This window comes from Otolemur garnettii, unplaced genomic scaffold (assembly GCF_000181295.1).
Source record: "Otolemur garnettii isolate 467f Iridium unplaced genomic scaffold, OtoGar3 scaffold00110, whole genome shotgun sequence".
NCBI lineage: Eukaryota > Metazoa > Chordata > Mammalia > Primates > Galagidae > Otolemur > Otolemur garnettii.
The window spans coordinates 4,280,532-4,293,326 of record NW_003852505.1 but is presented as its reverse complement, the minus strand read 5'-3'; the positions used below and the strand labels follow the sequence as shown (position 1 = coordinate 4,293,326).

General features: G+C 43.3%; 1 protein-coding gene across 1 annotated transcript; it reads left to right on the top strand.

Moving 5' to 3' along the window:
* Positions 1–278: 278 nt before the first annotated feature.
* LOC100963544 (cancer/testis antigen 47A-like) lies at positions 279–2,606 on the top strand. Its single transcript, XM_023517410.1, has 2 exons — positions 279–1,317; positions 2,365–2,606. The coding sequence occupies exons 1-2, from the start codon at positions 279–281 to the stop codon at positions 2,604–2,606; spliced, it is 1,281 nt and encodes a 426-aa protein (XP_023373178.1).
* Positions 2,607–12,795: the final 10,189 nt, after the last annotated feature.

The window sequence follows — 12,795 nt, the reverse complement described above, 5'->3', positions numbered from 1 at the left end:
GAATCATTCCCGCTGTGATGTCCGAGCCCTCTCAGGCGTATCCTTAGTGGGTCACTCCTGGGGTCAGTCCCTTACCCTTCATGTCCTGGGTGGGGTCAATCCCCTACCCTTCAGGTCCTGGGACCTCCTCAGGAACGGCTGTAGACTCTCGTCTCCTCAGCAGCACCCCCCCCGCCCCCTCTGTCTCTTGTCAGGTTGCGCGGCAACGGTCTCCCCTCAGCTGCCATCTTTGCTGTCGTTGCCCAGCCAGATTGCTGGTTGAGGCAGCAGCTGGTGTCATGTCCAGCACAGGGGATGGAGACCTGACCCAAGAGGGCCAGGAAAGCCCGGTGAGCCGAGTGGGAGCATTGTCCCGGGCTAGGGGAGCCCACCACGGGGTGGGCCGCGACTCCGACCCCGACGAAGGCAACATGGCGCCTGTAGCCGAAGCGGCCGGAGTCGCAGGCCCTGAGGGAGGCCTCGGGGAGGAGGAGGGCAACCAGGAGGAGGCCCCTGCCAGAGCCCCCGAGGGTGACAGCAGTGAGGAAGATTCAGACATCGGGCCTGCAGAGGAGGAGGAGGAGGAAGTGCTTGGCCTGCCACTGGTCGGCCTAGATATGATGGTGGATGCCCAGCAGATGCCCATGGCGGGCTTTCGCTTCATGTTCCTGGATCTGGTGCACTCCCTCCTCCACCGCATCTACTACAATGACCACATCCTCATTCGGCCCAGCAGCGGCCGCCTGGTGGTGAGGCACCACCCTCATGGGCCTGATGGTGGCGACCTGGCCATTGAGATCCCAGCGGTGCTTCACGTGCCCCCGAGGCCACCCGTGAGGGCTCCGGTCCAGGAGGGCGAGGGCCCCAGTGGGCTCAACTTCCTCGCAGAGGCTCCGGCTGTGGCTGCAGCCCGAGAGGCTGAGGGGCAAGAACCGACGGCTGCAGAGGAGCCAGCATGCGGGGCTGCAGAGGAGCCAACACATGAGGCCGCAGAGGAGCCAGCACATGAGGCCGCAGAGGAGCTAGCATGCGGGGCCGCAGAGGAGCCAACACTTGAGGCTGCAGAGGAGCCAACACTTGAGGCCGCAGAGGAGCCAGCACATGAGGCCGCAGAGGAGCCAGCATGTGGGCCCGCAGAGGAGACAACACATGAGGCCACAGAGGAGTCAGCATGCAGGGCCGCAGAGAAGCCAGCACATGAGGCTTCAGAAGAGCCAGCATGTGGGGTTGCAGAGGAGGCTGAAAAGGAGGCTGCAGAGGGGCTCTCAGAGGAGCCAACAGGCCCAGCCACAGAGGAGGCAGAAGAGGAGTCACCAGTGCTGGTGACAAACACCCGTGGTGAGGAACCACCAGGGCTCAGGCCAGGGTGGTGGCAGCGTGGGGCCTGGCAGTACAGGGTGGTACCATGGGGTGCAGGATAGTGTGATGCAGGGCAGGATGGGGCAGGGTGGGGCGGTGAGATGCAGAGCAGGGTGGGGCAGGGTGGGGCAGGGTGGGGCGATGAGATGCAGGGGCAGGATGGCACTGGGCGGGGAGAGGGGTGGGACATGAGATGTGGGGCAGGATGGCCCTGGGCGGGGGAGGGTGGGGGAGGGGGGCAGAGGTGGTGCAGGGCAGGGCCGGGCATTGCACTCAGGGGCCAGCTGGACTCAGGCTGCTGAGCAGAAGTGCAGTCCCACCCTCTGAGGCCAGCCAGACGTGTCCCAAGGAGGAGAAGCCCAATGCCCTAATGACCTGCAAGTCTTGCAAAAGCACATGCTGCCCTCCACCAGCCTGTGTTTGATAAGAGATCTATGGTCATCATGCCTTTTATGAGCCCACAGAGGACTGTCAGGTGCAGATAGGTGTCCCCAAGGGAGGGGGGAGCCTGAGAAAGACAGCAAGCGAATGGCACATCTCATTTTCAGTTCATGACTTTTAAAAGTATAAGATTCTTAGAAAGTTGATCCCAAAAATGATGAACTGATTGATACAGGAGCACTTGGGAAAACTGACAATTCAGGGTGGAGGAACCATGGAGGGTCCTCATAGCATTTGTGTTTGAGGCAAACAACTATTTTCCCAACAAAGTTCTGACCAAAACATGTAGAATAGACCAGACCAGATTATTCTGATCCATTCATCCTTGAAGGACTAGTAGTAATCAGCACCAGTAGGGTAATTACTAGAAGAAAGGATATAATGTCACTGTAGATACACTGAGCAGCAAAAAAGTGAAGGCCATGGAACTGTTATCAACCAGTAGGAAGGTGTCCAGCTTTTCTTCTTTTAGTTACTTCTGCCCTGCTTCACCTGAGTGTAGCGGACTAGATGACCCTTTTGGTTATAAATTAGACTGTTTACATCAATGTCTGATCCCAAAGTCTGTGTTCTTTTTCACTAAAGAAATAACTCAATATGAATATGACCACTGGGAAGAATTGGATGAAGATGATGAAGGGGATGAAGAAAAAGAAAAAGAAGAGAATGAAAAGGAACAAGACGAAGGACCTGAAGAGGACCTGGACCCAGGAGAGGGGAAACCTACAAAATCCAGGTATCTGTGTATAGCTTTGAGTATCAGTCGACTATTTTTGGCATTTTCTTGTTACTTACAGCTTTATTTTGTAATTCTTTCAATAAATTAATTAAGAAAAAGTTTGTGTAAAATTAGTTTAAAATTCAATTTAACTTACTTAGAATTTACTGGAATATTTCTGTACCTAGTAATATAAAATGCAGTATGTTTTGAAATATATTTTATGACTACTCATTATTGTAGGGAGGAGACTAGAACTCACAGGAGCTGAGACAAAGAGGTGCAAGAGGGATGGTAGCAGAAAAATGCATAAAGGACAAAGCTGGTTCCAGAAGGATACAAACATGATACCATGTCTATAAAGTGTAATGCTACTAACAAGTGGTAAATGTGAAGACCTAGTAGCTGAGACCAATATTTGTGTAGAAAACAGTTACCAGAAACAGCAGCTAATAGGGATGGGCAGTGTACTAGTAAGGGCTTCATTACATTGACACAAAAATATAACCACCCATACTAATCAGAAGACAACACAACACCTTTTAGAATGTGACTACTTACAAAATAGGAAAAAGTCAGGAATTTCAAATAGGACCACATTTAATGATTAATACCTAAATATTTGTTTAGTCATAGATTTCTGTATTTTCTGTGACAGGCAAAAGAAAAGAAACTTAGTATGATTGTTTACCAATGAATTGGTAATTAAGCTTCAAGGTATATCTTTGATTATATTAAATCATAAACTAATGTTTTTTTCTTTTTCCCCCCATATTTTCACAGCTGTATATTTCATAATAATGGCCTCATCATTACCACATAGTAGATAAGGACACCCAGGGTCTGGCAGGGCAAGAGAGTATTATTTGTGGAAGGAGCACAGGTTTTTAAAATGGAGGGATTTATTTAAATATCTCCAGAATAACTTCTTGAGAAAAAAAGAAAAACAACAAGCATTTCTGGTATTGGGCAAGAGAGAGACAAGATTGGTGTGATCATATGATTGAAGCTATTGGTCATCAGCACCCTGATATTCAAGGGTTCAAGTTACAAACGGACAATATACACTGTTCTCTACTCATTGAGATATAACACATAAATGCAGCAGATGTGCATAGGGACTGGCAATTATTTTAGTTATAGAAAGCAGGTTGATGTTGTAAAATTGTTAATTTTCTCTTGTTTTATTCCATAGTTGAGAAAAACAAAGAAAATAAGGAAGAAAGAAGAAAGAATCCATTCTTCATTTATTTTAGGGTTCCCAGTTTTTAGAAGCCCAAAGGAATTTTATCAACACTGATTTCATACCAAAATTCATCACCCAAAAAGTGATAACTGAGTTTTCTCTTACCTTTTATAGATATATTTGCCAGCATTTGTTCTAGTTAAAAATAAGAGTTTGTTTTAAATGAGTAAGTTGAAGCATAAATAGATGCTTTCAAGATAAGTAACACTCAAATCTGTGTTTTATCTTTTTTTGTTTTGGCCCATTTTATCTTCATTTGAAAGGGATCATCTTCTAACATTTTAAAGCTTATTTTAAATTCTTTTATTATAGAGAAATAATTAAAATATCAACTTTAAAACAGTTTTGTAAAGAGAGATATGGAAGTTATGCCTCTAGTTAATGCTGCACTGTCTACTACATTACTCAGTAGCCCTGTGTGGCTACTGAGCACTTGAAATGTGACTAGTTTGATCTGGATGTGCTGTAAGTGAAAAATATTGTAAAATATCTCCACTGATATCCAATTACATGTTCAAATGATTATATATTGGGTTAAAAATATGATATTAAAATTACTTTCACTAGTTTCTTTTCACTTTTTTAATGCAGCTGCTAGAACATTTAGCATGTGTAGCTCATGTTATTTGTCTATTGGACAGTACTTATCTAGACAATGGCTTCAAAGGAAACTTCATAGATGGCCCATGTTGCCTGGAAGTCACATGGTGCTGCTGAGCCTGAGCCCAGACTTTGACTTCAAGCTGTGCTTCCAAAGGGCAGTCTCTGGACCAGCATCATCAGCATCACCTGAGAAGTTATTAGAAATGCAAATTCTCAGGCCACCCACAACCTCTGTATCACTGATTCTCTAGGGTGGGGCCAGCAGTCTGTATTAAGAAGCCCTCCAGGGGCTTCTGATGCACACTGAGGTTTGAAAATCACAGGTATAAGACCAAAGGGGGAAGAAGCTGAGTTTCATCTACTGTCAGATCAGGCTTAATTCCAGGCTTGGGATTGTTGCAGGTAAACTGAACAAGACAACAAGGGTTGGGCTGGGGAGGAGACTAGAACTCACAGGGGCTAAGACACAGAAGGAAAAAGACAGGTGACAGTAGCAGAAAAATCCATATGGGAAAAAGCTGGTTCCAGAACAATACAAACATGATACCATGTATAGGAAGTCTAAGAAAACATACAGATGATCACCTCATATTGATTGTGAGGACCTAGGGAGAGACTAAAAGGCATGCATGTGAGAGATGCATACAAATGTAGGGTATGTAAAGGCATGGTTGGCAAAGATAAACACCTCATTTAGGATGGTGGCTACCTCTCAGGTAGCCATGACATGAGCTAAGGAACAGAAAGGGGTTATAGACGCAGATGTCACCTGGCCCACCTATGACGTTTGTGATATTTGTAACATTTTTAGGGTTAAGATCTAGGCAGGAAGAACAGAAAAACTATTAATGATAACATTTCCTCCAAAGGCTATGTGATTCATTTAACATTTACCAAACACCTACCTTGTAACAGGCACCATGGGTGTTATAAATCAGAGGAAAACCTAGACATTCCTCTTAAGGGGCCGGGGCCTTCAGTGGATCTAAACTATGTCTACACATATCCCTATAATTCAAGATAGCCTCTGATGAGGGTGAAGGACAGATATCAATATAAAAAGGAGGCTTCTGGGCAGCACCTGTGACTCAAAAGAGTAGGGCACTGGCCCCATATGCCAGAGGTGGTGGGTTCAAACCCAGCCTCGGCCAAAAACTGCAAAAAAAAAAAAAGGAAGCTTTCTGGAGATGGTGAGTTTTTGAGCCACACTATAAAGGAAAACTTTGGATTAGTCTTCCAGTTGTAGTCCCTGCTATCCCCAAAATAAAATAGTAATCTTTTCAGGGCATGTGGCCTTGGATACCTTCCCCTGTCCCACCCTGTCACTAATACTGAGTGGGCAAGGACTTGGCCTCTTCTGTTGACTGAAAGAGAGAGTGGGGTGAGGAAAGAGAGCCTATTTCCCTAATTAAATCTGAAATTCTGAGTTGTGCTAACTTCCTGGCTTACCTCAGCTTCCCACATAGCTAGGACTAAAAGCACACACCACCCTGCCTGACTACTTTCTATTTTTAGTACAGATGGGATCTTGCTTTGCTCAGGTAGGTCCTGAACTCCTGACCTCAAATGATCCTCTTGGCTTGGCCTCAGAGAGTAGTAGGATTACAGACATGAGCCATCATACCTAGCCATGTTTCAGGTATTTCTTTAAGACACATATTCTCAGTTTTTTCTCTTTTTTTGTTTGCTGGTGCCGACTAGTTCCCCTCCCAGGGAGTTGGAGCCAATTCCAACAACCTGCTGAGATAGCTTTCACTCACTATAATACAGGCATCCTCAAACTATGGCCCATGGGCCACATGCAGCCCACCAGGTGTTTTTACCACTGCTGCCTGTCCTGCTTAACAGCCAACTCATCCTGGGGCCCTCCAATGGTCTGAGGGACAGTGAACTGGCCCTCTGTTTAAAAAGTTTGAGGACCCCTGTATAATAGAAACATCTCCTCCAGGATCTGCTTCACTCCTTCAGAACAGCTTGCTCCATGGCAAGCACAGTGCTGAGGAGGAAGGAAGCAAGGAAGAGGCCCCAGGTGCATACTTCTTTGCCAGAAATTTCAAGATTGGCAGCAAACTTCATGTTGTATTTCAGTCCCACTGATAAGTGCAGGAAGCAACTGGAAAAGAATTGATTGAGTATAAACTAGAGTTTTGGCAAATATATAAGAGCATCAACACTGCATCTAGCTGGGCGGGAACAGCTTCCTGAGGCCTTGGCCAAATCACCTAGAGAGGCATAGGAGTCATGGACAAGGCACTAGGATGGGGACCAAGGAGAGTTCTGCTAACTTTGGATTTCACACGTTAAATAAGCAATAGATACAAATGACAGTTCCAAGGTATATTGTACGTTGGAAGGTATGTCAGAAAGTACCCAATAAATGCATAATGCATGATTTAATCAATAAAGTCGATCAGTTTGGATATAAAGTAAAGAGGAGGGAGGACATTGGGCAAAAGGGAAGAAAGTAGTATAAGAATGTAATGTCTGTCTTGAGAGTCTAAAGACCTACTTTTTAGAGTAAAAAACAAATCCCTTAGTGTAGTATTCATGGCACTAATCTTATTTACAAGCCCATATTCCACTCTTCCCAATGCTACAGCCATTTCCTTCTCCATATAGGTATACACCACACACACACACACACACACACACACCCCACTCTTTATACTATTCCCTTTACCTGCAATGACCTCCCTTCTTGCTCCTCCACTTTCACTGCCAGTTAAACCCCTAGAGATCTCTTAGGATTCAGCTGAAATACTTCCTGTCAAGTACCTTACCAGGCACTAAGCGACCTTCCTTCTTCTCTCCTCCTAACTAATCATTCTCTCTCTCAAAATCCCATAGTACTTTGTGTTCATTCCTGTTTTAGAACTTGACATCTTGTATAATCTTTCTCCATATGGCTGTCTTCCATTGTAGAACATGAACTAGGGCAAGCCATAGATCTTAGGCACTTGTGAGTCCCTAGCCCTTAACCTAATTCCAGGCATATAGTAGATGCATAATATGTGCTCAATGAATGATTGAATATCTAGGGTCTGAATTGTTTGTCCTGTAGCTTCAGGTAGACATCTCAGCTCTTCATGATGTGGGAACACACTTTATGCATGTGTGTTGTGTGTGTGTTGTGTGTTGTGTCACTCTAACTTCTCTAGAATGAATAGTGATGATAGTGATGGTCCTATAGCAAGCTGTGGACCAAAAATGAGTAGACAATATCCCCATGCCAAAAAAAAAAAAAAAAAAAAAGATTCTAGACACAGAGCTTACACCCTTTACAAAAAATTAATTAAAAATGAATGAGAAAACTAAATGTGACACACAAAACCATAAGGTGGTTTTTCAACCTTTTTTGTCTCATGGCACACTTGAATCTATAATTAACTTTCCATGGCACACTAAAATTCTTTTGATAAAAAGAAAAGAGAAAAAATATATATATACTTACTCTTCTCTGAACTTCTTTCAAAAATAATTAATGACCTTTAAAATTTTTCATGGCACACCAGTGTGCCGTGGCATACTGGTTGAAAATAACTGTCCCAGATGATAACATAGGAGATAATCTAGATTACCTTGATGTTGGCCATGGCTTTTTAGATACAATACCAAAGGCATAATACATGAAATAAAAAATTGATGAACTTCATTAAAATTCAAAACTTTTGCTTTGTGAAAGACACTGCTGAAGGAATGAGAAGACAAGCCATAGACATGGAGAAAGTATCTGATAAAAGACTGTTATTAAAAATATACAAAGAACTCTGAAAATTAAGTAAGAAAACTACTAATGACTCATTTCAAAATAATGGTTATAAACTTATACTTATGCAGGAAGAATAAATTCTGATGTTCTATTACACAGTGAAGTGACTTTAGCAAATAACGATATACTGTACATTTCAGGATAACTTAAAGAGACTATTTGAATATCATCACCATAATAAAAATGGTAAATGTCAAAGTGATGGATATAGCAATTGCCTTAAATTGATTTTTTCTTTTTTTTTGCAGTTTTTGGCCGGGGCTGGGTTTGAACCCACCACCCCCAGTATCTGGGGCCAGCACCCTACTCCTTTGAGCCACAGGAACTGTCCTTGATTATTTTTTTTCTAATTTGGCTTTCTTGCCTAAAGTCCAGATAGTGCCAGATTTTCCTAAATTGATTATTATAAAATATATGCATGCATTAAAATAGCACAATGTATTTCATAAATATGTATAATTATTATGTGTCAATTACAAATTTAAAAATTAATTTAAATTTTTTTAATGAGCAAAAGAATAAGCATATGAAAACATGTTCAGCACCATACATCATTAAGGAACCACAAAATATAACAATAATGAAATACCACAACATACCTATTAGAATAGCCAAAATCCAGAACACTGACAAAACCAAATGGTTGTCAGGATATAGAGCAACAGGAACTACCATTCATTGCTGATAGGAATGCAAAATGGTGTAGCCATGTTGGAAGATTGTAAGTTTCTTAGAAAATTAAACATATCCTTGCCATAAAATCCAGCAATTATGCTCCTTGATAGTTACCCAAATGAGTTGAAAGCTCATATCCACACAAAAACCTGCACACAGACATTTATAGGAGCTATATTAAAAGCTGCAAAAACATGGCTAGGCATCGTGGTTCACACCTGTAATCCTAGCACTCCGGGGGCTAAATCAGGGAGATTTATTGAGTTCAAGCATTCAACAGAAGTCTGAACAAGAGCAACATCCTCTCTCTACTAAAACTAGAAAAACATAGCCAGTGTGGAGGGACATGCCTATACTCCCAGCTACTTGGGGGGCCAAGGCAGGAAGATCCCTTGAGCCCAGCGGTTTCAGGTTGTAGTGAGAAGTGATGATGCCCCTGCACTTTGGCCAGGTGACAGAGTGAGACTCTGTCTCAAAGAGAAAAAAAATTTTTCAAAATCTTGGAAGGCACCAAGATATTCTTCAATAGTTAATTGAATAAACCATGGTACATCCAAACAATGGAACATTATTCAGCACTAAAAAATGAGCTATTTAGCTGAAGCTGTGAAAACACATGGAGGAAATTTAAATGGATATTACTAAGTGAAAGAAGCCAATCTGAAAAGGCTAAATACTATATCATTCTGACTACATAACATTCTGGAAAAAGAAAAAAAATAAAACAAAACTATTAATTATGAGGACAATAAAAAGATCAGTGGTTGCCAGGGTTTAAGAGGATGAGAGAGATAAATAGGCAGAGCACAGAGCATTTTTACAGCAGTGTAACTACACTTTATGATACTATAATGGTAGATACATATTATACATTTGACAAAGCCTAGAGAATGTGAAACACTAAGAGTGAACCCTAATACAAATTGTCCTCTTTGAATGAAAACAATGTATCAACGAAGGTTCATCATTGCTAACAAATGTACCACTCTGGAGCAGGACATTAATAATTATGGAGTCTGTGGGTGTGTGGGAGCAGGGTGTATATGGATATTCTCTGTACTTTCTGCTCAATTTTACTGTAAACCTAACATTGCTCCAAAAAATAAACTCTATTAATAATGACCTTGAACCCCCATATGCCATATGCCAGTGAAAAAATCATTAGCATGTTTTATTTTTCCCTTGTCTCACTTCAAATTTTTAATTATTTGTTATACCTTGTCAATACACAATTTGATTTTAGGAATTAATTATAATGTTTGCCCCAATCTTTTAATTTATCATCTATAATATATTCAATCAATAAAAATAGATGGACAAAGACAGACAGGAGATAAATAGAAAAGTATTACAATATACTTTGTATTTTTAGAAACCCCTCTCCCCCCCCCCAAAAAAAAAGAAAAGAAAAGAAAACCCATTTACCTGGGAGTATTTGTTTCTGTTAAGAAAAGTAGAGAAGTAGGAGGCAAGATGGTTGACTGAAGTCAGCTTTCAGAGAGGCTCCCATCCAGAAGTAGAGTTAAAGGACAGAAGGTTATCAAGTAAGTTGATGGTTTGGAGCTAAACCAAGAGAGAAGACTGAAGAGTGTACATCACCCCTGCTGATGTGAACTCTGACCCCAAGGAAACAAACAATAGGTACAAAACCCATGGCCAAACGGACAGGAATCCACTCACTCATGAAAATGGCTTGTAGTGTACTATCTACAAACAAGCAAACAGAATTCAGATCTCTTCTTATTTTATCCCACGGAAGAGGGTGACTAAAAACCAGATCTCCTTCCCCGGAGAGGACCCACTAGTGTGCCTTGGCTTTTTCCTGCCAGGCACAAAACTGAACATATACACTACCCACAATTCTGAACTCCCAGCACTCCCCTCCACTCCCACCCCAAGATCCTGAAGCCTATCCCCCATGGAGTCCAGATTCTTGGGCAATTTCTCAAGATGTACAGGGAAGGCTTGGGCTACTACAAGTCTGTGCTGAATCAGTGGCATGGGTGTAAAGTGGGGACTGTGGAGCAAGGAAGCCAAATGGGAGAGGAAGAAATGGTGCCCAGTGGCATAGCGCAGTGGCAGAGGTAGTGGTGAGAACAATAGGGCTCACACCCCTGGTGATATTTTGGAGAAACAATTCCTGTCTCTCTTAGCAACCAGAGAGAGCGGGGCCTCTATTCTGGGGTCAGCCACGGTGGAGCAGATCTGGGACAGAAACACAGGCCATGTGAACAAAGCGTATGCATGAGGAGGTACCTGCTCTGGAAGGGCGTGGCAGGGACTTAGACTAGAATACTCATGCACAGAAGCAGGATACACCTAGGGTGGGGCTCAGTCAGAACTGCTGCTTTTGTGAGCCCAAGATGCAACCGGCCTCCAGCAGAGCATAGCTGGGACAAGAGCACATGTGGCAGCTGCATCACCCAGGTGGTGCAGGAACTGAGAGCCCTTTGTGAGCTTTAATCCCAGTGGCCCCAACACAGAGGACAGTGGAGACAGAGACGCCAGCTCCACAAGAATTGTCACAGCAGTGGCAGCACAGGGCGGGGCTGAGTCGTAGCTTCTGTGAGCACAAAATGTGCCTAGCCCACGGTGGAACACAGCTAGGACAGAAAAGCAAATTCTGTGAGAATATAAGTGGCAACAGCATCAGTCTGGGGCAGGGCTGGCACTAAGTAATACTCCCCAGCTTCCATTGAGCACCCAAGGTAGTCAGGCTTCAGCTTCCCCTTCTGGCTAGTGGCACAGTGCAGTGGCCTGGCCAAGGAGACATTAATCTCCCTGTGACTCTGGCGGGCACAAAGCCCTGGTGCATCTGCTCATTGGAGGGAGCTGGGCCACAGCCGTGGGGGTTATCAGTGAATGGGTGTGACACAGGTGCAAGGTGGGGAAGGAAGCATCAACCTCCCCAGACTAAATCATTTGCTGGGCGGACCTTTCTGACTCCACAGAGCACTGGAGTGAGCCACACTTCAGCTGCCAGTAGACAACTGCTACCTACTTGCTGGAGACTTTTTGAACACACCCCCTTGAGAGTTGGTGCTTACTGGGAAAATTGGTTTGGAACTCTTGACCTGGGCCAATTACCAGAGGACCCTCCAAGGTGGTACCCTGGTTGTTTTGTAGTGGGAAGGTTTGATTTTCCTCTTCCTGTTGTTGCCCATAAGGTTTAGGGTATTAGTTGCTTATATTTCTCCACAGCTGAGACTTCCACCCAGAGTCACTGATTCACTAGGATTGGACAGAAACCAGCTGAATACAAGACAGAGCCACCTAGAACCACCACATCAAGCAGGTCTCTAGAGTCTCAGACTGTAGTACTCTTTGGGTCCTATGCAAAGCTTAAGGAAAAGCTGCAGTCACCAGTCCCAGCTCGTTGGCAAAGGTCTGGTTAATCACAACTCCAGGAGCCACCAGTCCAACTTCACCTTACCTGTTAATCTAGCCAAATGGTAAAGAATAACATGGGACAGAATCAGTGGGAAAACTCTGGCAACATGAATAATCAGAGTAGATCAACTCCCCCAAGGAATGACAATGTGGACACACCAGAAGATCCCATTCATAAACAAATAGCTGAGATACCAGAAATCAAGTTTAGAATTTGGATGGCAAAGAAGATTAACAGAATGGAAGTAAAGTTGGAATTAGAAATTCTAAGAATAATTCAAAATTTGTCCCAAGAATTCAATGACAAAATCATCAAAGATTTTGACACATTGAGAAAAGAATTTTGCAGCACTCCAAGATATGAGGAATACAGTAGAATCACTTAGTAACACAATGGAGCAGGCAGAAGAAAGGATTTCTGACATTGAAGACAGAGCTTTTGAATGCTCTCAAATGCTCCAAAAGGAGAGAAATGGAAAGCAAAAATGGATCATTCTCTCAGAGAGCTGTAGGACAACTCCAAAAAGCAAATATTCACTTTATAGGAATTCCTGAAGGTGACAAGGTTGTTCCAAAAGCCTCAGATGCTCTACTCCAAGAGATAATCGAGCAGAA